The 24,878-nt window shown below is 42.0% G+C and overlaps 1 protein-coding gene across 4 annotated transcripts in view; it reads left to right on the forward strand.

Annotated features, from left to right (window-relative positions):
- Window positions 1-24,878, forward strand: part of LOC306654672 (kinesin-like protein KIF16B) — a gene marked incomplete at its 3' end in the record, with an annotated part of 336,888 nt that overhangs the window by 22,532 nt on the left and 289,478 nt on the right. For all 4 annotated transcript variants that reach the window (XM_079128488.1, XM_079128489.1, XM_079128486.1 and 1 more), the window contains exon 2: window positions 24,061-24,130. In XM_079128488.1, coding sequence (XP_078984614.1) covers window positions 24,061-24,130 — 70 coding nt within the window. The remainder of the gene's footprint in view (window positions 1-24,060; window positions 24,131-24,878) is intronic.

The following is a 24,878-nucleotide window of genomic DNA, read 5'->3' on the forward strand; positions in this document are numbered from 1 at the left end:
TGTCAAGGATTTCTGTTTGGTTTTTTTTCAATATCTCTAACTCTTTATTGAAATGATCTTTTGCTTCCTGTATTTGCTCTTTTAACTGTCGATTGGTGCGATCAATCAATGCTTGCATTTGCTCTTTCATCTCATCATTCAATGCTTGCATTTGCTCTTTCATCTCCTCGTTTGCTTCTCTGATCATTTTAATTATGTACATTCTGAACTCCTTTTCTGTCATTTCTTCTGCCATGCTGTCATTGGGTTTTATTGATGTAACATCTAGATTTGTTTGCAGCATTTTCTTTCCTTGTTTTCTCATGTTGTTCAGATATCAGTGGACCGCTGAGATATTGCAGATTTCCTCTGTTGATTTACAATGACCCTGAAGATTTCTATATATATCCCCTCTTAGCCTTCAGTAGGCTGAAGTCTTGGAGGAGGTTGATAATGCGGTGCTCCACAAGGAAGCTGCCTCTCTAGGAGTAGTGGCCTTCAGGTGGGGTATATTCCCTGCTAGTGGGCAGAGGTGCCTCCACTTGTTGGCCTCTTCCTCCAGACAGCCGCCCAGTATGCCGGTGCGGTCACTAGGAGTCCAAGAAACTCACTTCGTGCCTCCTCCTCCCACCAACCACCCGTAGCCCGGGGCAATCAATCACTCCGAGTCGAAGTGACCCTGCCCGTTCCTCCTCCTTCTCCAGATAACCCCCCGGGTGTTCAGGAGCAGTCCCTCTGAGTGGCTCTGAATCCACGTGACCCGCTGCACGGGTCCTCTGGGCCACCGCCCGGAGCTCTGGTGTGGTCCTTCAAGACCAAGCGTCCCACCACGCTTCTCCTCCAGGCAGCCCCCCTGTGTTCAGGAGCTGTCACTTTAAGACCAAATAACTCACCACTCGCCTTCTCCTCTGAGCAGCCGCCTGGAGCGCTAATGCAGTCACTGCGAGTCCAAAGGACCCGCCGCGCTCCTTCTCCTCCTTCTCCTACTCCTCCGGGCAGGCCCCGGGGTTCAGAAGTGGTCAGGGTCCAAACAGCTCGCCACGCAGCCCCTTCTCTGGCAACCGCCTGTAGTTCCCGTATAGTCGCCCGAATCCAAGCGGCTGCTCCTCTTCCTCCTCGTCCTCAGGGCAGGCCCCGGGGTTCAGAAGCGTCGTTCTGATTCCAAACAGCTCGCCGCGCGGCTTCTCCTCTGGCAACCGCCTGCAGCTCTGGCGCAGTCTCTCTGAATCCAAGTGGCCACGCTCCTCTCCTCCTCCTCAGGGCAGGCCCTGGTGTCCTGAGTCCACACAGTTCTCCCCGCCTCTCCTCCCCCGGGCAGCCGCCGGAGCCCCAGTGGCTGCTCCGAGTCCCAGCGCTGTGCCGACCGGCCTCCTCTATGGCGCTCCAGCGGGGGGAGGGGCGTCTCGCCGGCAGTTCTACTTCACAAAGTTTCCTGCGTTCCGGGACCCCCGTCCCATCCGGGATGCCCCCCCCAGGGGGTGAGAGTCACCCGGCTACTTTGAGTTGGTCCCAAGCGTCTCAATATCTCCTCTCTTGAATCCTGAGTTCTGGAGCAACACGTAATGCAGCCACCCTCTAGGCCGCCATCTTGAAAACCCCCAACAGGGGGCTTTTAAAGAGGTGATTCAAAGGCTGCATTCCACGTGTTCTCTGCCGGAGTTGTCAATCACTTGTTAATTTGGGAGACAGTCATTTCTGAGATCTTCTGGTACCATCTCCAAAGTCTGAATTACTTCATTCCTATGGTGGGTGTGTACTCAAAGTGAGATAAATCTGCCTAGCATGGGGAAGAAAGGGAATTCTGTTCCCCCGGAGATTAGGGAAGGGGAGGGATTAGGAGCAGAGAGAAAGGAAGAGAAAGAAACATGCCCATTTAAAAAATTAAATTGCAGTGGCAGAGCGGCAAGGGCTATATTCAAAGCATAAAGTGGTCCACTGTTACAGGGTTATTTAGAGATAACCAGTTGCATAATATAGAGCACTTTGGTTTGAATTGATTAATTTGTACACCCTTATTTTACAATGTTTTTTCTAAGTCAATTCGGTAGCTTTTTACTGTTCACAGGTTTAAGAATTGGGATGCAATATTACTAAAGTTTATTTTGTGAAAGAAAATATGTTATTTATAGTTACCCCTGTAACCTGAAGGGAAGATGTGATGGTGTTTTGTAATACCCAACTCTTTATTGAGGACTGAGTCCCTAGTTTGTTTCCATGTCTTTGACAGTCTTCCATCATCTCCAGTTATGAATTGACAGGGTAAATTCTTCTGGGTAGGTCTATCCTCGCCCCCCTGGACTTGAGCTTCTTCATCTTGTCAGGCACAAAGAAGGCAACTGCCAAAGAGGACCTCCTGGGAGGCTCTGGTCATTCGTACTGGCTCTGGGATGGGCATTTGTGTTCCCATGTGCTCTCCAGCTCCACATACAGTCATTTTCACCATTGCTGCCCAGTGCTTCTGCATTCAGTGATTTATTCTTAGATGCTTTGAATAAATATCAGTGGGATTTATAGATTTTAATGTAAATTGAGCTCGTTATGGTGTTGATGAGTAATTTTATTTCTGGCTACTTATTCATTTCTGGCTACTTATTCACTTACTTGAAATTCTAAATCCCATGTGGTCATTATCTAATTTTATTCTTAAAATTAGATCCTGCAGGGCAATGATCATTGCTCTGGTTTACAGATGAGGAAACTGAGGATCAGAGAAGCATCAGGTCCTGACTCAAATGCCACTTCTTCCAAGAAGTGTGTGTCACATTAATCGGTTTTCTGACTTTGTAGCATTAATCATTATTTGAATTTATACATGTGTGCACATATATGTAATTTTGTTTGCCTGTTCCTCATTTATGTAAATTCCGTGAGAGCCAGTAACTGCATGGGTCTTGTTTGTGGCTATTTGCCAGGGCTTAGACAGCGTCTAGCAGAACGTGGGCCGGCATTCAGTAAATATTTGCTGCATCAGTGACTGCCTCTCCCCTACTCTCTGTATACCTTGCACTTTATTTAGATGCTTACAAGAAACTGGGGATCCATAGCCTCAGCACTTGTAGGATGCCTCACATTATTGCCTGTGAGGGGAAAAGGGAATTCTAATAGTTCACCTGTTAGATATGAGAGGAAGGGAGAGATAGAAGAGGCTGATGAAGAACCTGGGTAAAGAATGACAGCTTCAGTTCTTTCCCTGTGTTAAGTTTATTTCATGTAAATTATATACCCGGTGCTGTTATGTTTACCTCTTGAGGTTAGAGAATTGGAAGTACAACTTTGTGCTGTGTTTAAATGATAAGTTATGTGATAGAATACCCTTTTGTACCTTTCCTCAGAAAAAGGAAACTTTTTTTTTTATTTTGAAGTAATTTTAGACTTACATTGCAAAAATGATGCAGAGTTCTATATACTCTTTACCCAACTTCTCCTAATATTAATGTCTAACATGGCACAGGGTCTAAAACCAAGAAATTAATAGTGGTACAATACTATTAAACTTTATTTGGATTTCACAAGTTCCCACTTATGTCCCTTTTCTGGTCCACAATCATTTTGTTTAGTTGACATGTCTTCTTGGTTTCTTCTAGTCTGTGACAATGTTTTAGTATTTCCTTATTTCATGACTTTAATTTTTGAAGAGTATTGGTCAGACAATCTTTTTAGTGGTCCTCAATTTGGATTTCTGATGTTTTACCATGACCAAATTGAAGTCATACATTTTTGGCAAGGATATCATATAAGTGATTTTGTGTCCTTCATATCGTTTGGGGGTGGGGGAACATGAAACCAGCATGTCAGTACAGGTAACAGTGACACTGATTACTTTGTTAAGGTGGTATCTGCTTGGTTTATGCACTGTAATGTTTTATTTTTCCCTCTTTGTAATTAATAAGTATCTTAAGGAAGGATACTTTGGCAGGAAAAGTTTTTGATTTCAGTTTGCCATAGGATTCCCCCACCACCATGGGAATACATCTCAAATTTTCTAATAAAAGTTACTGTGACTATAAGATTCATGTAAGATATTTTCCCCCCTCTTATTTAGTTAAAAAAGAGTTGTCATATTATTGTAAATAAAGGAGTTTTGTGTTTTGGAAGGCTGATGATGACTGTACAGAACTGTGTACTTCAGACAAGAAGCATCAAGACATTCGTCAGCTCAATGCACACTGATATTTTCTACTTTCTACTACTTTATATATATTTTAAAACTGTGGTTGTTACTCACTAAATTAATTTTATGATCTGCAGGTTGAAAACACTGGCGTAGTGAATTTGTTATCCAGACAAGTTGGAGAAATTCGATTTTTGAAAGTAAGAGAGACACTAAAATTAGGGAGCTCTAGAGGGAATGTCAATTCTTTTTTCTGGGAAGTCAGGGAATAGGGGGCAGGGGTGAGGTGGGAGGAGGTTGCTTGGGATCACAAAGAGGATTAATTAAGCTTAGGATGAGAATTTTAGAGTTTGGGTTCAGAACCCACTGTGAGATGCCTGCTCTTTTGAGCTGGCTTTCCTTAGCCCTTGTGGCCTTGTGGTGTCTCACCTGGTTGCATCTGCTGATTCTTATTTTTTTGGGTCTTACTAACAAAGTCTAAGTTGTCACAGTGATTTTACTTGGAGTCTTGGTGAGCTCCCTTTGAGAGAGACTTACCAAAGTTCCTCAGGGCCAGGTGTGGTGGTGCATGTGCAGGTGACTCAGGAGACTGAGGCAGGAGGATTGCAAGTTAGAGGCAAGTCTCAGCAACTTAGGAATACCATGTCTCAAACAAAAAATAAAAAATGCTGGGTGTGTAGCTTGGTGGTAAAGTGCCCCTTGGTTCGGTCCTCAGTACCAAATAAACAAAGAAAGTTCCTCAGGGAACTTTGAAGAAAATGATTCAAGGTGATGAATACTAGCTCCAAAGTGAAAAAAAAAAAAAAAAAAAAGTTGCTGTGATGAGATGAGGCTTTTGAAAGCAGATTTTGGTCTATTTTCTTCCTTTTCCTAAAGCTAGTGTTTTCATATGAGCTTGATCAAATAGAAGGGCAATTGTGAGAAAACTGTCAGTACACCTGAGCTGGTGTCCATGTAAGATGATTTAATTAAGATGCTTTGTTTTCATTTGTCAGTGCTACTTTCTTTTTGAAAAAGTTTTTAACTTTTCATTCTGAAGCATTTACAAGTTTTACAAATAGTAGAGTTTTATTTTACCTCTGCCCAACTTCTCCAAATATGATTATTCTGTTACTATACTATAATGATCAAATCTAGGAGAGTAATGTTGACATGATATTATTGACTTTAGTACAGACTTTATTTAGATTTATTAAATTGCCATAATAATGTATTTTATGTGGTTCAGGATTTAGTGTAAGATTTCACAATGCATTTAATTGTCATCCTTAATAAGTTTTTCTTGTTATTAGGGCCAATATAGGCCAACTTTGCCTATATTGATATATTATATGATATTTTCCCCAAAATAGCTCTGTGCATTCAAAAGATAGAGGAATTACACCTCTTTTGTTGGACTACACATAGACATTTGAGTTGTTAATACCTTGGTGGAATTAATTGTTCAGTTTCATGAGTTAAATGAAAAAGACAGGTAGAGATTAATCCTTGATGGGTGGAAAGGGTTGGAGGTCAGAGTGAGTTGTGGAAAGGCAGGTCTCAATCCTGTGTCAAGGATTGGTTTCAGGCGGAATTAGTTCAGTCATAGTACAGAAGCCACAAACTGCCTGGAGTAATTCTACATTAGAAACTTTAATCACAGAAGAAGGGATAAATGGCAGCAGATTCTCAGCCTCAGAATTGGGGGAGTAAGAGGACGTGGTAGAGCTTTTGTAACGAATTTACCTCCACATTTTAGTGGCTTAGAACTAAAAATATTAAAGAAGTTAATTTTTTGCTTGTGTAAGCAGGCCACTGTTGTTTTTCCCCATCAGCAGGTGTCTTTTCTTCCATCTTCCAGAGCTTTCACTCTCTGGTGCCTTATTGTCATCTCTGTCTAGCCAGTGGAAGAGGGTGAGGGGGTGAAGGAGGCACACACACTTTTTGGTGCTCTAGTGTGGGGGAGACACTTCCCTAATGCTTACCTTCCTTTGGTGGGAGCTAGTCACATGGCTATGCCTGGATGCAGGGAAGGTTGGGGACTGTAGTTACTGACCGGGAATCACTTTCTAGTGGCAAAGTGATTAAACCATTAAAGGGAAATTGTCCATTTTTTTCTGCACTCTGTGTCTGGAAAGACAGTGTTTCTGCATTCCAATCTGTGTTGCTGGTCATGACTTCTGCACTTGCCATTCTATCCGCTGGAGGTTTTCCTTTCCTAGAAGTCTACACATCCTGTCCCTTCCCTGCTTAGAATTGTTGTTCAAATGTCAATTCCTCAATGTGGGCTTCCTCTGTTAATCCATTGAAAACAATATCCTCTACCCCTGGCATTTCCTATTCCCTGTTTCTGTCTTTTCTCTTTATAGCACTTATCACAATTTGGTATCTTATATATTTTCATTACTTAATGGTTTATTGTCTCAATCCCTCTATGAGCATTGGAGCCATTTCTGTCTTGTTCTTGGATTATGTTTGTTGTACTTGGCATGTAGCAGGTGTTCAAGTATTGAATGAAAATGGGAACCTGGACTGTTAAAATCCCTAAAATCTCAGATGTTGGCAAGGATTATAACTAAAACAAATAAGCAAACAGGCTACTATGCAGGCCAACCAGATCATCTCTGTGGGTGTGATGATGCTGTCTGCCAGCTGTCAGCCTGGGCCTTGGGTGGAGTGCCAGGTGCCAAGGGCTGAAGCTGGAAGTATGGATTTGCATTCTGGGTCTGTTCCTTGCTCATTTTGTGTATTGCTCATTGGGTGTATTGTTTTACTTCTCTTGGCCTCAGATCTTTCTTCTAAAACACAAGTCTAATAGTCTGCCCTTTTCCTCCTTCCCCTATGTTACTGTGACAATTAAATGAGCTGGATGACACGTAAGAATACCCAATTGTGGATGCTCAACTAGCGGTTGTTGAGCTAATGGAATTTTTCAGTGTCCATATGTTCTGGCCCCTGTCCCTGGTGCTGGGAGATAAGTGTCAAATTGGACAATTCCAAGAGGCTTCTAGAAGGAGGGTTGCTTGACTTGAATCTTGTAAGATGGACAGATTCATAGCAAGGGGAGGATCTTTCAGTTACCAAATCTTTATTGAGCATTTCTATGTGCAGGGTTCTGTTCAGAGTTTGGAGATTAATTGGTGAAGAGGACAAAGTGACTGCCCTGGGGAGCTTATATTTCTGTATAATACCATTCTGTAGAATTGCAATGTAAGGCACAGATCTAATTTAATATTTTCTGGTGGCCACATTAGAAAAGAGAAAAGAAATGGATGAAATTAACTTTATTTAATTTAACCCAATATTTTCAAAATATTGTCATAAAAGTATAAAAGTATTAATGAAATATTTTACATTCCTTTTTTTTTAACTGTCTTTGAAATCTGGTATGTGTTTTATACTTATGGTACAACTCAGTTTGGACTAGCCACATTTCAAGTGTTCAAAAGCTATATGTAATAACTACCATGTTAGATAGCATAGGTCTAGTGAGTAAACAAAGGATCATAATGTAGTGGCAGGTGGTCAGAATTCTATTAAGAAAGTAAAGGACATTGAAAGGGTGGATATTGGGAGGCTGAGGCAGGACTGGGAGTTCAAAGCCAGCCTCAGCAACTTAGTGAGGTGCTAAGCAACTCAGTGAGAACCTGTCTCGAAGTAAAATACAAAAAAGGGCTGGGGATGTGGCTCAGTGGTTCAGTGCCCCTGAGTTCAATCCCTGGTGCCATAAATAAATAAATAAATAAATAGGGTAGATAACCATAGTTAACTAATGAAGTAAGGCGGTGAGTTGTGGGAATACCTGGGAAGAATGTTCTAGGCAGAAGTGATCGTAATTGCGAAGGCCCTGCGGCAGGAGTGTACCTGAAGTATGCAATGGGTACAAGGAGGCCCATGAGGCCTGGGTGCAGTGAGGAGGGGCATATGATGGGTCATGTAGGTCCTAGTAACCCATGGGAAGGTCTTAGGTTTTATAATAAGTATTGCTGGGGCCATTGGAGTGGTGCAGACATGGGTGCTCTGATCTAAATTATGTTGTCAAAAGGTCACTTGGGTTGCTGGTGGAGAAGAGACTCTTAAGGGAGCAAGAATGGAATGGGCCCTGGATGATTTGAGCAAGAGGTGTGAATGTGTATAATCATGATTATTCATATGATTATTCACTCAGTAAGCGGTTATTGACCACCAGCAAAGTGTGGAGTGTCGTGTTAGGCACTGGATATAGAACAGATTTCTGCCCTCAAGAAGCTTAAACTAGAGAGATCCAGTGGCCAGAAGGCTTCAGTAGAGAAGCAGTGGGGGATGCATCTTGTTGGGGAGGCAGATGTGACGCCACCTTGTGGTGCTTAGTTTTTGCTGAGGCGATCACCAGGCTAGAGTGTCAGGAAGAGAGCTTGTACTTAGGTGACCTGTAAATTTCACCTGGCACTGAGAACAACAGCTTTTATTCTGTTGGCAGTGGACACCATGGAAGGTGAACTGGGGAGATGTGGGCTGATGTTATCAATGTCTGATGAGGTCAGTGGCCTAGTGTTAGGAGGAGGAGGAGGATGGTAAGGGAGAGAAGTAGGAACATTCTAAAGGCTGCCTTTCCAACCGTGGAGCCTTGATTCCAGTGAACTTATTCTGAGCTTCTACTAACAAATAGTTTCAGGTTTTCTGATGACTGGATAAATGATTTGATGAATCAGTGGGAAGGATTTATTTCTCTTTTCCTGGAGCACTAAGTGCTCATAGAATTTGTCTTTGATTTGATCTTGGCTGGAATTCCTTTTTCTTTTGATTTTGAATAGTCAAAATTTTGTGGTGGTTTTGTTTGTGCTTTTCCCCTTTTTCTTATAGTCTGTCTACTCTGATTTTTGAGAGGCATCTATCATTAATCAGTACTGGATAAACCTGATGCCTTTTTTTAGCCTTTGAAACATATTTGTAGTTATTGATTTGCTATTTTTTATCCATTTGTTTATTTATTTGTCCATTCAGCAGACATTAAATACTTTCTACCAGGAGTGATGGTGCACACCTGTAATCCCAGTGGCTTGGGAGGCTGAGACAGGAGGATCAAGAGTCCAAAGCCAGCCTCAGCAAAAGCGAGGTGCTGAGTAACTCAGTGAAACCCTGTCTCTAAATAAAGTACAAAATAGGGCTAGAGATGTGGCTTAGTGGTCTGCCCCTGAGTTCAATCCCTGACACCCTTCCACCCCCCCAAAAAATGCTTTCTGTATGTGGGAAACTACTTTTGACCTTTGGACTGCAGCCCAGTTAAATCAGTGAAGTTTCTTTGGGAATCTCACTGCCCTGTAATCTCAAACTTTTGCACCATGCTCACTACAGTGAAGGGTGAGATGCAGGCCTGAATGGAGAAGGAAGGGTAAATCAGGTGGTTCTAAAGTTTTATCCTGGCTTTGTCACTAACCCCCTGTGTCATTTTATGTGTTTTTGGTCTTCTGAGCGCATCTTTCCTCTGTGCAATGAGGATAATGATACCTTATTTATAGGGTTATAGTGAGTACTTAAGGAATTAATGACTGTGAAGTGCTTGCACAGAGTAGTCACAGTCATTGGTAGCCATTATAATTTTGTCTTGTATCTCTTAAGATTTTCATGAGTTCTATGATTATGTGTACTAAATTCTTACATAATACAGTAGAGTGGACAGAGTTTATTCCTCACCAAGTTCTTAGTTCTGCTGTGTAGATGATAAAGAACAGTGGGTTTTTGGAGGAAGGAAGATCAGTGTGAGCCTAAGCCTGCAGGCATAGTGTTATGGAGGAAGTTGAGCTTTGAGGCTTAACTTGGTGAAGAGCAGATGTTTTCTTGGTGACTTTGTCATCCGTCCAGCCATTGAGCATTCACTGAGTCTTTTCTTTGGCCAGGGATGAATAAGGGCATGATTTCTATTTCTCAAGTAGCTCATGATCTTGTTGAGGCAATAGAAACAAAGAACGCCTCACAAGTTCTCTAGGTAGTAATGCTGCATTCAAGGCATGGCAGCGTGGGGGTGGGGAGGTGTTGAGTGGAGCTTCTTCCGAGGGCAGGAGAAATATCCTAGAGGACGCCCGTGACTGAGGGGGCAGGTCCAGAGGCTCCAAACTGGCCTGTGATTAGGGAAATGAAGGGTATCCTTAAATGCTAGAACTTCAGGTGGGTGGTGAGAGGGAACTGGAGAACTGGGAAGTTCCAGACTATTTTACCAGTTGTGCACTTAGAACTTTATTACTGTTCCTATCCATTCTTCAAAAAATTATTTAACTTTAAGCTGATTTTGTAGGTAATGGGAGCCACTTTGCAAATGCCTGTAGCACAGTGAGATTTGTATAATGTAAAACCCGGGAGTGAGAGTACCAGCTTCCAGAGGTATGTGGGAGGCATGTGGTATGACACTGAGCAAAGACAGGCCTCTACTGGAACATTGTTGTCAGAGTGGATCTACTCACCCATCTACTCCCTAACTCTTGCCCAACTCATTCATCCAGTCTTGTATATACCCATTTCCTGCCATCTACTCACCCATTTACCATTCAACCAGCCAGTCACCTGTCCAACTATCCAAATCCCATCAGACACTTATCTACCAAACCAACTACCCAGCCATCTACATATCATTTATTCAGCTCCTTTATCATAGCTTACCTGTCTCTGTACCAAGTGCTCAGATATCATGGTTAGCAAGACCAGTCACTTTCTAGTTCTTCTGGAGCTTCCAGTCTAGTTAGGGGGATTGACATCATGGAAAAACAATAACAATACTCAAAAACACTTATGTTAAGAACCTGTAACAGAGGGACCTGATCCATACTGGAGAGAAAGGGCCAGGAAATCTGCCTGGAGGAAGGGACCTCTAAGCTACATCTTGAAGGGTTCCAGAGATAATTAAGAGGTTGAATTAATAGTGACTGCCAAAATGGAAGCTGGGGTAGAGGAATTGATGGCAAATCCTGAGTGCCTGGAGTGCTGGCTGGGTTACATGGTCTTGGTTAATATCTAAGCAATCTAGATTATAGAATTCATTACAGCAAGGCATGCTGCAGACAGTGTGAAATCTGGACAGTGAGGTCCTGGCTGTTTCTCATGTGGTGGTTCCCCAACTCTGTTTCTTTCCCTTCTTGACCAAGAGAGAATGGACTGATTCCTGGGCATCTTTTCTTTCTTCCTCTTTTTCATAAACCTTGACTTCAGTATCTTGCTAGAAAGAAGTTCCATCCACCATTGACTGACTGACTGATGGATTGATTTATCATTCACAAAGTATTTACACATTGCTAGGTATGTGCAGGTCTGTCAGGTCTCAATGTTTTCATTTTGGGACCCCTAAAACTCTTAAAAGTTATTGACCCCAAAGAACTTTGACTTTTGTGTTAAATCTGTATTTACCATATTAGAAGTTAAAATAAATCACAGGAAAATGTAAGCACATGTTTCCTTGCCATCAGCAAGATAGGAGTGAAAAAGGAAAATAGTGTCCTGTTATCATTATGAAAATAGTTTTGACCTTGGAGGGCCCTCCAAAATCTTTAAAAACTGCTGAGCTACATGTCAGCAGTACAGTGGTGTATGAGCCAGGAAGGCCTAGGCTTTGTTGTGTAGGTCTGGTGGAAGCATGGAATTGGGGTCTGAGACATGTCGCATGAGGGAAGGAACATGGAGAGAGACATCTCAGCTGAAAGAGAAGTGGGGTTGAGCCAAGAATCACGAGTGATTGAGGGACAGGCTGAGGAGGCCCAGAGGCCTCATTTGAGGACCTGAAAAAAGTTCATCATGGTTGCATATTAATATTGCACTTACTAGGGTGATACCAACCGTTTGATTCCTGTCTTCAGCATGATGTGATTTTCTCTCCTTGTTAATTTTCAGAGGCACATGTTGTTCTTAAGTCCTTTCTCTGTGTAACTTGAAGGAAGCTAAGGACCTCTTTGTGTTGGAGAGCTTTCTATTTGAAGGACTGAATTGGGGTTGTCAAGCTTAGAAAATGCAAAGGAAGTGGAACCCTGAAACACAGGGTGGGCTCAGAAGTGTCGGTTTGCAGGAGAAAGGAGGCTGAATGAAAAGGTATGATTAATCATAAAAGATTAGAAGGTAACACTTGAAAATTGAGGACTTGAGTGAACAGAAGTGGAACTGTGCATCTGATGTCATCCTGTTATCTCAAGATGGCCTCTTGGCCTCAGTCAATGAGTGCCATCATGTTATGTTAGCTCTGGCCCCTCCCTGCCTTTGAAATGAGGTCCAGTTAGTAGAGGTGTAGCCGTTTGGCCAGGTGCAACTTGAGACTGACTTCCTTTGCCCTGACATGGTGTCCTAGGAAGGGTCTTGCCCTGTTGGGCAAGAACTGTTTGGTCAGCTGAGCCACAGAAATGAGGCCAGACCTGCTGTATTATTGGTTTCTGTTTTATTGGAAAGAACACTGGTGATATCAGAGGACTTTCTTACTTCAAGTTGTTCTGACTTGATGACAGGTTATTTCTTTTATGTCTACCTATAATTTGTGGTAGTGTATTAAATTTCAAGGAACCTGGGATGAATTGTTGAGTGTTAATTTTGTCCTGGATTTATAACCCTAGGGGATTGGCTGCATCCCTCTTCAGACATTGCGTACCTCGAGGGCATCAGAAGGTGAAAATACTGTCATGGAGTCAGAAGGAATGAAAATTAGGGCGATACAGCTCACACTGAAAAGACAGAAGGAAATGAGGGATCAAGAGAGTACCCCATCCCTGGTGGCCTCTTTAATAAACTCCTAAATAAGAAAGTAGAAAAGCTGAGCATATCATATCTTATTTACTCCAGCTGGGTTATGTCATATTTTATCTTGTGAAAAGTAGCTAGATTGTTTTTAATCACATCTGCCAGCAGTTCATTGCTCTCTCTCCCTTACAGGTGCCATGAATGAGAGAAGAGAATAAAATCCAACAGCTAGTACATGGTGGTAGTCTCGAAGAACCACAGATCCTTTAGAGACACTGCCAGTTAGTCATTTAAGAAAGTATCTTACCATTAGAGGCATAGTCCCTTCTCTTGTCTCTCTGTTTCCTGCAGGGGCCCCCACTCCCAGGTCTTGAGTTCCAGGCTATGCCAACAGAGTGGGCTGGGTTGCCCCAGGTATCTAAGTACCCCTTTTGGGGAGACACTTTACAACTCCTTTCCCCTTCCCCACTCTCCTTTGGAACATTGGCACAGGAGGGCCTTGTCCTACCCATCCTTGCCACCAGTGTTTTGAGAGAGGTCAGAAATCCAGGTTCTTTATAAAACCTGACTTTTAAGATATTGGCAACTAATTACAGACACTTTAAAGCACTGGTCCTAGTCTGGGGATGCCATTTTGAAACTTCTGCCTTAGAAGGAATGTTTAAAAATTCCTCTTCTTCATTTAAGCTCTTTATTTACTTTTGGTCATTTTCCCTGATATGGTGCCCCAGGAATAGGACTCTCATACAATATTAGCATTTTCAGTGTTTTGGGGAGCTTCTCTGAGTGATCTTCGCTTTTCCTCTGTTGTGCCACAAGCGCCTTTCATGGGATGTGTAGAGAAGCTGGTCCTGCCCTAGGATCCAGACATTGGAGTTTCTAGGGAGCAGATAACAGCTAAGAATGTGGGCCTCCTCCAAGGAACTTTCATGAACTGTGTTGGTAATGCTGGGCAACTATTTGCTTTGTGGAAGCTTGGTCATCAGCTAGTAGAGGTAGGCAAGACTTGCTGTCATTTTAGGGATGGGTAGACAGGCTGAGCGGTTGTTAAAGTGCTGGTCAATTAGAGATCCGGAAACAAACTGGTGCTTGGGGTTCTGAAGCTGCCCTTGCTCTGCACTCTGTGTGAAGCTTGTTCTTTATGTGCTTGATCCTTTTCTGTCTTTCTCCTTTGATTTTGTACAAGCCCATATCACAGTGAGTGTTCTCTTGTGGGCTTTGGTAGTGACATCTGATTGTAGAGTAAGCTACAGATTGTCCTTCTGAAACACTTAAAGGGCAAGTAGGCAAACAGAGGTCAGGACACTGGAATGCAGCCTTCCCAGAAGATGCCTGCCTCCCATTGCAGAGTCAGACTTAATTGGTTTGGGGTACAGTCTGGGCATCAGGGTTTTTAGAGCACCCAAGAGGTTCCTGTGTGCAGCAGAGTTGGAGAACTCTTGGGTTGGAGTTCTTGCTGGGGTTTGGTTTACTGTGTAAGCACGAGTTCTTTACTTTCTGATTAACAGGTAGCCCTGGGTAGTAGTCAGCAGCAATAGGCTCTCCTTTAGTGATTCCCTGCTGTTTCCCAGTTGAGGGCAAGATGAACATGTGCCTGAGTGGAGTGTGGCCTCTCCCACTTTGTATTTTATTTTTGCTGTTGGTGTTCCCTGTCTGACCAGCATAGTCTGAAAGAAGTATAAGCTAAGCTGGGGAGGGCAAGGAGCAGGTCTTTGTTAAGCAGGGCTTGTTCAGGCACCAAGGAAGGCAGCAGGTTTATTTCAGTGTTCAAAGAATATCCTATAAAGGAAGGGTCTGGTGACCTACCCTTCTTCTTCAGTGTGAAAAATGTGCTTGGGCTTCCTTTTTTGACCAACTTTGTTCACTTGGAAGTCAACAAAAGCCACATGTCACCTTGGTCTGGTCTCCCGTGCCTGAGATGGGGCAAAAACCAGTTTACAGATTCATCCAGCAATTTGTTTCACCTATGTGGAATAATTATGGGCCATTGACTATATGCCTCCATATCCCTCACAGAGCCTCATAAAGGAGAGACATATGTGTTTGTCCATTGACCTATTCCTGCCTCTGGCTGTTGTATTTCTCTCTAATATGTAAGTGAGCATCGCAAGCTTGCCCTGGGGAAGTGATGAAAGGATGCATCATGTGCCCTTAGATTGGACAGTCAGCATATATGTAGAACAAACAGGCATGATTCACAAGTACTTAAAATAAGGAATCTTTTTGTTTCTGATAATATTTCTTTTTTTTTTTTTTTAAACTGTGCCCTCAGAATTACATGGATGAAGATGGCATTTCATAAACAAACCTTGGGAAGATCTTCATAAGATCAGCTATATAATGGTTCTTCAGTTTTGAGAGCTCTGGCTAGAAAATTTGGCAAAGTGTATTTTCTAGATTCTTCCCCATTTCTACCCATTTTGAGAAAGAATTGGAAAGATCATGTTAAAATGGATCTCTCTGATGGCCTGTGAACCGAGGACAGGTCTTTTGATTGGTTTTGTCCTTTGGTGTACCCCCACTGTTGCACAGTACTGGCACATAGTAGTGACACAGTAGACATTGGTTGAGTAAATGGTTGGTCTTGATTTCCTGATGGATATGAATGCACTGGTTGAGTATCTGCTCTGTGCCTGGCTTCGTGTTGCTTGCTTTCTTCTATCAAATCTTTCAGCAAAAGTGTTCATCAGCTAGTTTAATAACCACAGCATTGCTATGTGTAAAAGGTATTTTTCAAGAACATTATATACAGATGAGAAAACCAAGGCCTGGCAAAGTTATGCAATGTGCTCACAGTCCCAAAGCTGCTAAGAGTCAAGATTTCAACCCTAAACCCCGTGCCCTCTCCTTTTTCCCCATTGTTAAACCTCTGTGCTTGGCAACATAAATGTTAGGTGCTATGCTGGAGGAAAAAGTTATAGGAAACCAAGATCTCATCTTATCCCACTGTAACTAAGTGAAGTCTTTTGAAGAAAAAGTTCTGCAGTTCAGTTTGAATTTATACCAGTGTCTCTCCCCTAGCTGGTATATTTAGGTGATGATGTTGTAAAAGAAATCAGTCTTCTTTTTACAGGTCAGCTATTGTACTTTTTTTTTTTTTCCCCTAAAAGCTGTCACTAAGAACATTCTTCTAAAATAGAGATAAATCTGGAAGAGAGTTGTAGTGATGGTGTGGATGAAGACTGAGAAAACACATTTCTTTGTGTTTCATGGCACTGCAGCACTACAGTAGGATGTCTCGGGGCATTAAATAGTTGATTTAATGTTTGAACACTGAAAATCAATGTTCTTAATACTTCAGGTGTTGAAATCTATACCACCCCTTTTGAACTTCCACTTTTTAAAATGAGTTGATGCTTATGTGTTTTGGGGAAGCATATCAGAGTAGTGTGGCCTTTTTTTTCCTGTGACTCCAAAGGAGACAAAATCCCCTTTGCCTTGGTCCTGGAGTCAAGGTCATAGCTGTGAATCTGTAGGAAGAGATGAGCTTTGTTTCTCATGGAGTTAACATCTGCCAAGTTAACTGATATTTATGGGGAGAATACGTCTTTATTTAAAAAATTTAAAAGGGCACTAAACTTTGAAAGCATTAACTTAAGTGCTTGAGTTCAAGAAAAGTCTCCTGTTTTCAGTAGAAGTGTTTTGTCCATTCTTTATTTCCCAGGTATGGCCATCTCCTGTGTATTCATGGGACATACATTCCCAGAACCCAGTGGATGTTTGAAACCAAGAGTGGTACCAAACCCTATATATGTCATGTTTTTTTATGTGCATACAAACCCATGATAAAGTTTTATTTATAAATTTGAAACAGTAAGGATTAGCAACAGTGACTAATAATAAAGTACAACAGTTATAACAGTATGCCGTAATAAAAGTTACATGAATGTGGTCTGTCTTTAAAGAGTGAAGACAAATATTAATATTTGGAACTGTGCTCTAGTGCATATGACTTGGTACGGGAAGTCCACCAAAATACATTCATCCCAGTGCTTGCTCTACATCAGAATAGTACTTGGTACTGTGAGATGTATGAAACACCAGGTTTTATCTCTAGCTAGCTCCTGGACTGGTGGGAAGACAACCATGTGGTTGCCCAATAGTCAACAGGTCTAATGTAATTGCTGTGTGTGTTATGGAATGTCACACAGAAGATGTCACCCAGGGAGGGGTCCTGGAAGTCTTCCTGGAGGAGACACATTTATAGGCTTTGAAGGATAAGTCAATTGAAGGAGAAAGGTACTTTCTAGGCAGGAGGACCAGTGTGAGCAAGGCCGGAAGCAGATCTTCATGAATCTGACAAGAAGGAATAGTTAGGAACGGGGAGACCTTGGGTACTGCTTGCTCTGTGGTGGAAGAAGAGGCTGCATGGACTCATGTGCCCTCCTCCAGGGCCTATACATTTGATGACTTGACCTGTTGGAGTAACCTCACTATGATATCTTCAATTACTGACTGACGAACTCTTTTCCTCTGGGAGCTGTAACTCCCACCTCCAGGATGATATAGTTGAATCAGGTGAGGGGCATTAGCTTTACTCAGTAGTTCTCTGTGACTTTGAAGTTGCTTAATTCCTGTGACCTTTTGCAACACTTACTCTGTAGGAGCAACTGTAAGTCATGTAACCTCCCTGGGCCTCTGTGTCTCTCTGTAAGATGAGGTCATAAACTAGGTCTTTTACTGTCTCCTGAGTCCATGCCTTTTCACATGCTTTATTTCCTGGAACTTCATCTTGACTCTCAAGCCTTTTACCATCTTGACCCCTAGTTGTCCTCCCTGCAGAGTATCCCAAGTTTTCTGTTAAAATATATAATGTAATCTTTAGCCTTGAGCAACAAAATTTAGTCCTTTATCATTTCAGGTTGGAATTTTGTAATGTATGAAGTTCTTCAACTGTCTGTTCTTTTCAACCAGAACCAGGCCATGTCAGAATTAAGTTCTCATGGCCTGAAGTAAGGCATCTGTTACATGTAATGAATTGACTTCTGTCTAGGTCTTCAGAGGGGTTATAGTTGTGTACCTTCTGTAGGAGAACCTTCATGCTGTAGGGTCCAGAAGAGATGCCTCAGCTGGAAGCCAGAAGTGAAAGTCCAAAAGAAATAGCCCTGTTGTGGGATTTTGTTCTGAAATTGGGGCTAGGAGCATCAAGCTTCATTCAGAAGAGGAGCTGAGACCACTGTCTAGTGAAGTACCATCTCAGAAGGAGCTGAGAGACAGTTAAGCTTTATAAAATCCCAGTTCTTCAGGGAACCACTGCAGATCAATTAGTGCAGTGGTGAATCATTAGAATCTATTAGATGGTTAAACATACTCCTGAATCCCTATGCTGGAGAGTTCTATTGGTTATGTCTGGGTTGGATCGTCCAAATGATTCTGTCTATTGGTCATCATGCCTAGGGCATTGTGGATCTGGCCCAGTTGTCTTGAGTACATCTGTGTTCTTTACTTTAGTTTTGGACCAGCATCCCTTGTATGTACAGCTCCCTAAGTGTTCTCCTTGCTCTGTTCTCTTCCCTTTAGAGTCTATGCAGAGCAGTTAGAGTGGTATTTAAAAAACATGAAAGTGATTTTTGCTGTTTTTCTATACACAAAGCCTTCCTGTGCTATGGCTTCCTATCACTTTTCAGTTCCAAAGTCTTAGCCATTTTAGCCAAAGTCTGGAAGATCTGACATGATTGACTTCTGCCTCAAGGCTTGTCTAATCTCTTCTATTTTGCCTTCCTTTTCTTCTGTGATCACCATGGTCCTTATCCTTTCCCCAAAGCCTCTGGCTGGCTCCTGCCATTCTCTTTACCTGGAATGCCCTTCCCCTGGCTCTTGGCTTCTCTTGATTCAAGTCTTCACTTACACATCACCCCCTTCCAGAGTTCTTTTCTGGCAGCTTCTCTCCCTCTGCCTGTCAGTCCTATTCCAAGGCACCCATTCTTATATCTTTGTAGTACTTACCATTATCTAAAATGACATTGCATTATTGGTTTTTATTATTACTATTTTCCTGAACTTCTCACCAAGATACAGCGTACATGAGAGCTGATCCTTTGTACTGTTTGTCACTTTATCCCTATACCAAGAGTATTATCTGCCTTGTGAAGGCACCCAGTAAATATTTGTGAATGAATGAATATATAAATCTCTCTATACAGTGTTCCAGATAAGGAATTGTCTAGCCTCCGACTAAATCTCTTCGGTGATGATTCTGCACATCTCAAGGCAACACATTTTACATTGAGACAATTCTGATTGTTAGGCTATTCTTCCTTCCAAACAAAAAAAAAAAAAAAAAAAAAAAAAAGTCATCTGCCTCCCTGCTCAGTAGCCCCTGCTTGACATATTTCATTGGGGAGTTGCTGATGCTGCCTCATGTGTTTTGTTTTGTTTTGTTTTGTTTTTTTAAGTATATACTATTTTTATTTGTCAATTTAAAAAATAAACAGTGCTGGCTTTGGAAGCACATGTACTAAATTGGAATGACACAGAGAAGATCAGCATGGTCCCCATGCAAAGACTATTTGCAAATTTGTGAATGTTTCATATTTTAATAATAATTATGATGAAATAAAATGTCTAGTCCCATTATGATAAGAGGTAAAGATGGCTAGCTGCCTGTAGAGGACGTCTTTTGGTTAGTTATAAGATAATTGTTCCCAGAAACTTGTATTCCAATTAGGGCAGATGACTGCCTAAGTTTGAGTGGAATCCAAGCTTTTGTGGTGTTTTTAAGAGGAGTTGGTATGGTGGGTGCTGTTTTTGCTGCCCAGATTCTCTTTTTTGAGGTTTTATTACCCAGCTTCTGCAGTGATGTTGGCATAACTTTCAACTGTCAGCCCCTTAGGGATAGTCTGGGCAGTGGTGTGCCTTTCTCTAGGCAGTGCATAGTCCCTACTGCTCAGTGTGGGGGGATGAAGAACAGCCATGTTGTCCCCACCTGTGGCAACTCTGATGGGCTATTTCCCTGCAGAACTGTCCATTGAGTTGGCTGAAGCTGTCCTTGGGTTGGTGCCCAGCTTCACTTCTCCCTCTGCCCTGCCACCTTCTGTCTCCACCTTTTCCCAGGTGTTTATCCCAAGGGCACACCTTAATGAATATTTTGCATGACAGACTCTCAGATTGACTTTTTTTTTTTTTCCCTACCCATACCCGGTACCAGCTAACTCTGTCTAATCTTTTAGGTTTATGACACTCTCCCTAGGCTGGGTAAGGTGAGCAAAAGCTCACCTTATTAGCTCCCTTCTGCTCCGGCAGGGATCAGCTGAGGATTTCATTCAGCAAGAGGCTTATAGTGTATATGAGGCTGTGGCAGCATTGTTGGCCTGGGTTCATCCATGGTGGCAGCCTGAAGGCAGTGGAGTGGAGGCAGTGCCAATTTCTCACCAACTGCCACCCAAGGTTGGTATTTAGGATGTAGGTTCTGGTGCTCCTGACCTAGCTGACTCCTATGTGGTGTGGTGAGGCCTAGTCTTAGAAACTGAAATGAAGTCAGGGTGATTGCCTGAAAAACCCACTCCAGGATTTTTTTTCAGTATACTTTCCCTTGGGTTTTTCTTGAAGGCTTTTATGATTTCATGGAGAGCAACTAAGAGTAGTCACAGCCCCTGGCTGTGCATTGACTTCTCTTGATAATCTTTTCTTCAAGTGCTCAGGATCAACCAGAAAGGACAAGACACGGCATAGGAAGAGATGGTTTTAGGGAATATAGTGGTTCTCCCTGAGTTTGATGCCAGGCTTTGAGATAGAGGTGACACCTGTTTCTGGAACCTCCACTACTACATGGTATTGAGGTGTCACTCACCTGCAGTTTGGGCTTGGGTAGGGGGTGAATACATGTGCATCTAACTGCAGGAGATCTTGATGAGTACAAAGACTTTGAGAGGTGGTGGTGATGTCTGAGTTAGTAGGCAAAAACTAAGTGTAAGTATGTCTCATGCATTATTTAGACTTACACAAAGAAATTATTTGTTGATTATATGAAATTCAGTTTAATTGGGCTTTCTGTGTTTCATGTGGAACTCTTAAAAAAAAAAAAAATAGAAAAAGAAGTGTCATAGAGTAGACCTGAGAAACTGAGCCATTTGTTGAGCCTAAGGGATCAGAAGTGCTCTCTGAGACGAGGGGTCGGGAATGATTTTGAATCTTGGGCATCATTTTGCCTGGTGGGAATGCAGAGTGATGGAGAAGGGCAGGGGCAGGGCTTGGCAGTGCCAGAGGATGACCAAGGGCATGGATGGATGTGGAAGTGCAAGGCCACAGTGGTCTTGTCCTCTGTAGGGCTGGGCTGTCAGGAGAGGAGGTGAATCTCCCATGGACTTGTCCTAGAGCTTGAGGAGCTGCCGTGTTTTATCTTTAATTGACTAATTTTAATTATAAAACACTATCAAGTCATGCTAAATAATTCTAACACTGAAATGTTTATTTTCTTATACCCAGAGGTCCCTGCTTCCGCTGTCTCTCCAGAGGTTACCACTGCAAATGACTTTCCATTTATCCTTTCAGAAATGTTTTGTTTGTCTAGAGTCATAGATATTATATCCTTTTGACTTTGTTTATACTTTTATTGAACTGCAAACCTGATCACCATTGGCATGCTGTTTTGCTGCTTCATCTTTTTCCTATTTATGGTTTTGCTTGGGCTGCTTTCCATATAGTTTCAAGTGGAGCTCTTGATTTTAAAATAGTTTTTTAATTTATTATTGCTATTGAGTGTCTTGCCACCAAGATGGAGGCAGTTAAATATTGGTTCATATTATCTTAACTTTTAAGGTGAGTAGGAGAATCCTGGTTTGTTTTAGAACTTGTGGGGAAGTAAGCTAATGACTGTCTTTGGAGAGCCACCATCACCAGTGTAGCTGTGCATCACAGAGTGACCAAAAATCATTAGCTGAATGAGTGAATCAATTTGAATTGCTGAATAATTCAAAAACATTTTTGAAATATTTAGATTAACACAGTGTTTTTTTTTTTTTTTTTTTTTTTTTCCTAATAAGCATTTTCCTACTCACATAGCTGAGAGGTGACATAATTAATCTCTTTCCCTGATTGGATATTTTAAATCTTTTCCTTTCCTTTCCTCCCCTAAACCCTCCAATATTGATCTATAACTCTGTATCCTTACTCCAGCTGGCTCATTTGTAACATCTTATGAACTAGTTTCCAGACCTTTCACATAAATTACTTATTTATATGAAAGGATCATAATTGACTTTTCGGTTGAGAAACCCAATTCACCAAAGTGACCAGGGAGAGACATAGTTCATTTTGCTCTATTATTAAGTCAATGTTCAAATAATATTTTAGGATTATTTATTTTCCTCAATATAAGAAAAATGTCAAGATTTATTTCCCATGTTACTTAAATGTCAGAGGAAATTGACCTGAGGCCGGGAAACTCTCAGCCTGGTATTCTACAGTTCTCTGCTGAAGGATTAAAAATCATCACTCTCAGGGCTGGTTGTGAGCTTTGTCCTTGTGCTCTGTGGACTTAGGTGTGGATGAGAAAGAATCTGGGTCCTTGTTTCTCTGGATGAATTGGAGAGGTGATATCATTAAAGATGAAAGAAATCCTAGTGAGTGGGATGAGCTAGGTAGGTAGTGGTAAGTGGGGTGTTTCTGAAGGTTTATCAGGAGGAGGTGAGTCAGGATGAGCCCGAGGCAAGCCTTTGATGAGAATGTGGGTAGAAAGATATCATGTGTAGGAAGGCAAGAACCAAGAATGGGAGGGGGCCAGTAGGGAGATCCCTGTAGTAGAGGATGGGTATTGCTGAGTAGCCTGGGGCCATTCATTTAATAATTCAGTCAGTCAATCCAGCACATGCAGAAACCAATTTATGACCATGTCAGTGTTGCAGTCACTGTGCCAGGGGTTAGGGTGTGATAACACACAGGCAGAGTGTCCTTGTTTTTAGGTCCAGGGGTGAGATGAGCAGAAGGGCCATCTAACTAAGGATAAGGCAGAGTGCTCCGTGAAGACACTCCAGAGTGTGGGAAATCTGAACCCAGCTCAGAGGGATGGCAGGGAGTTAACCAGAGAAAGGGGGTGAGGCAGGATATAGTGTTGAAAAGGCAGTTTGAGTTAGGGTCTGATCATGAGAGTTGGCTTTAGCCTGTAGTCTCTGAGAAGTACTTGATGGGCTCTAAAGCAGGTGCTTCATGGTGAGGTGTGTATTTTGGAAGGCTCCCTCTAGCAGCAGAGAATGGAGTGTAGATGGGAGGGCACAAGGCTGGAGACAGACTAGAAAGTGGTGACCTGACTGGAATGGTGGCTGCAGAATGGGGAGATGTGACCAAGGTCAGTAGGTGTTAGTTTGGACAAGACTAGGAATCTGAATGTTGAATAGAGGAGAAAAGGTAAGACTGTTTGATGGAGCATCACATAGACCTTGAAGTCACCCTGACACTTAGAGGCCCTGAAGAGAAGGTCACAAACAGAAGCCCATGTGTGTTCTTGTTCTTCTCTCCATTCTCTTCTTCTCTATAGGTAGCCTTTTGAAAAATACTTAGGTCATTCTTTTTATTTTTATGCGTTGTTCGCTGTCATGATTGAGTGGCTGCCTGGGAGCTGCGACTCACTGCTGCTGCTCAGCATTGCTGGTGGTCTGGGCCACTTATTGCTAGTCCAGGAAAGGGCAAAAATTAAAAATGCAAAGTACATTTCCTTTGGAAGTGTATTGCTTTCACACCATGTGTAGTCCAACATGGAAGATCAAGCTATCAAAAACCGGGGGCCATCCCTGTGCTTTCTCCATCTTTCCTTCTCCTCATAGCCATGTTTCCTGGCCACTGCACCATGTCAGGGTGTTGACATTGTCCTCATTCTTTTTTCAGTGGCATAATACTCCACTGTGTAGATGTATGGTCATTTATTCTAGAGAATTGTAATTGTAGCAATTACCTCACTTCCTGTTCTGCTACTGTCTAAAAAATGTAATTTTAAAGAATGTAAAAAGATGGTGAGAGGAAGAGTCAGTACTGGTTGTACCTATTGCAGTTTTTGTCTTAGTTTTCATCCTGGGTGGAGGGATAAAGTATCTTTTTCTTTGTATCCGGTTTGGTAGGGCTATTTTTTTTTTCATGAGGCTCTGTGCTTCACAGTTTCTGTCATTTCATTTACTCTATCTTTTTTTAAATCATCACAGATATTCTTATGGATTTTGATAACACATTGATAGTCATAGTTCTTGATGGTAGCATCTCTTTTGTGTGTTCTCATGTCTGTCTGGCAGTATTAATAAGGATTTGCTATCAGGGATTGTTTTTTAAACAAAGTTAATGAAACAATTTTAAAAAATAACCTTTTCTTATTTGTGTTGCAGGGAAAAGGACTTGGAGGCCAAATTCATTATTCAAATGGAGAAAAGCAAAACAACAATCACAAACTTGAAGGCAAGTAGTGACCTGGCCCTGCTTCAGTTCTACAAGGCCCATGTTGACACTGCTATGGGGCTCACTTGTGGGTCAATACAACATGCCTGTCACTTCCACATCCTCCTTTCTCGGGTTAGGTGGCCACATCAGCATGCTCTATACTGGGGCTTGGCCCTGAAGCAGAAGAGCTGATGCGTGTTTCTTCTCCCATGCCCTGTTTCATTTGATCTGGAGGATCAATGCAATGATCCAACTCCTGAGTGTGGAGCAGGGCCAGGAGTTTTCATCCTGAGAACTTGTAGAGGAGCCATAGACTGTGAAGCATTGAAGAAGTTTAACCCTTAGATTTGTTTCTATTTTTAATGAAGATTATCATGTTTTGTAATCCTTGAAGAAGAACTGGTACTATTATTCAAAACTAGGGAGGTGAAAGATTGGAAAACAATACTTGCTTTACTTTCTAGAAAAAAACAAATAGAAAAATCCTCAGTTTCCCCAAATGATGATTTCTTTCTTTTGCCCTTAAAATATACTATTTGTTTCTTTGATCATTTGTCAAGGACCTGGAGCGCACTTTACTCAGGGTGGGAGCAAGGGTGTAGAGTTAATAATAAGGAAATAATGTGCTTTATAGATTTTGATAATGTGCTTTATAGATTTTGAAATAATGTGCTTTATAGATTTTGATTTTATTATTCATAGTTCTTGATGGTAGTTTCCATAGTACTAAGGAAATAATGTGCTTTTTTTGTCATTAACACATAGG

This window comes from Sciurus vulgaris (assembly GCF_902686455.1).
Source record: "Sciurus vulgaris genome assembly, chromosome: 2".
In the NCBI taxonomy this organism is placed as follows: Eukaryota; Metazoa; Chordata; class Mammalia; order Rodentia; family Sciuridae; genus Sciurus; species Sciurus vulgaris.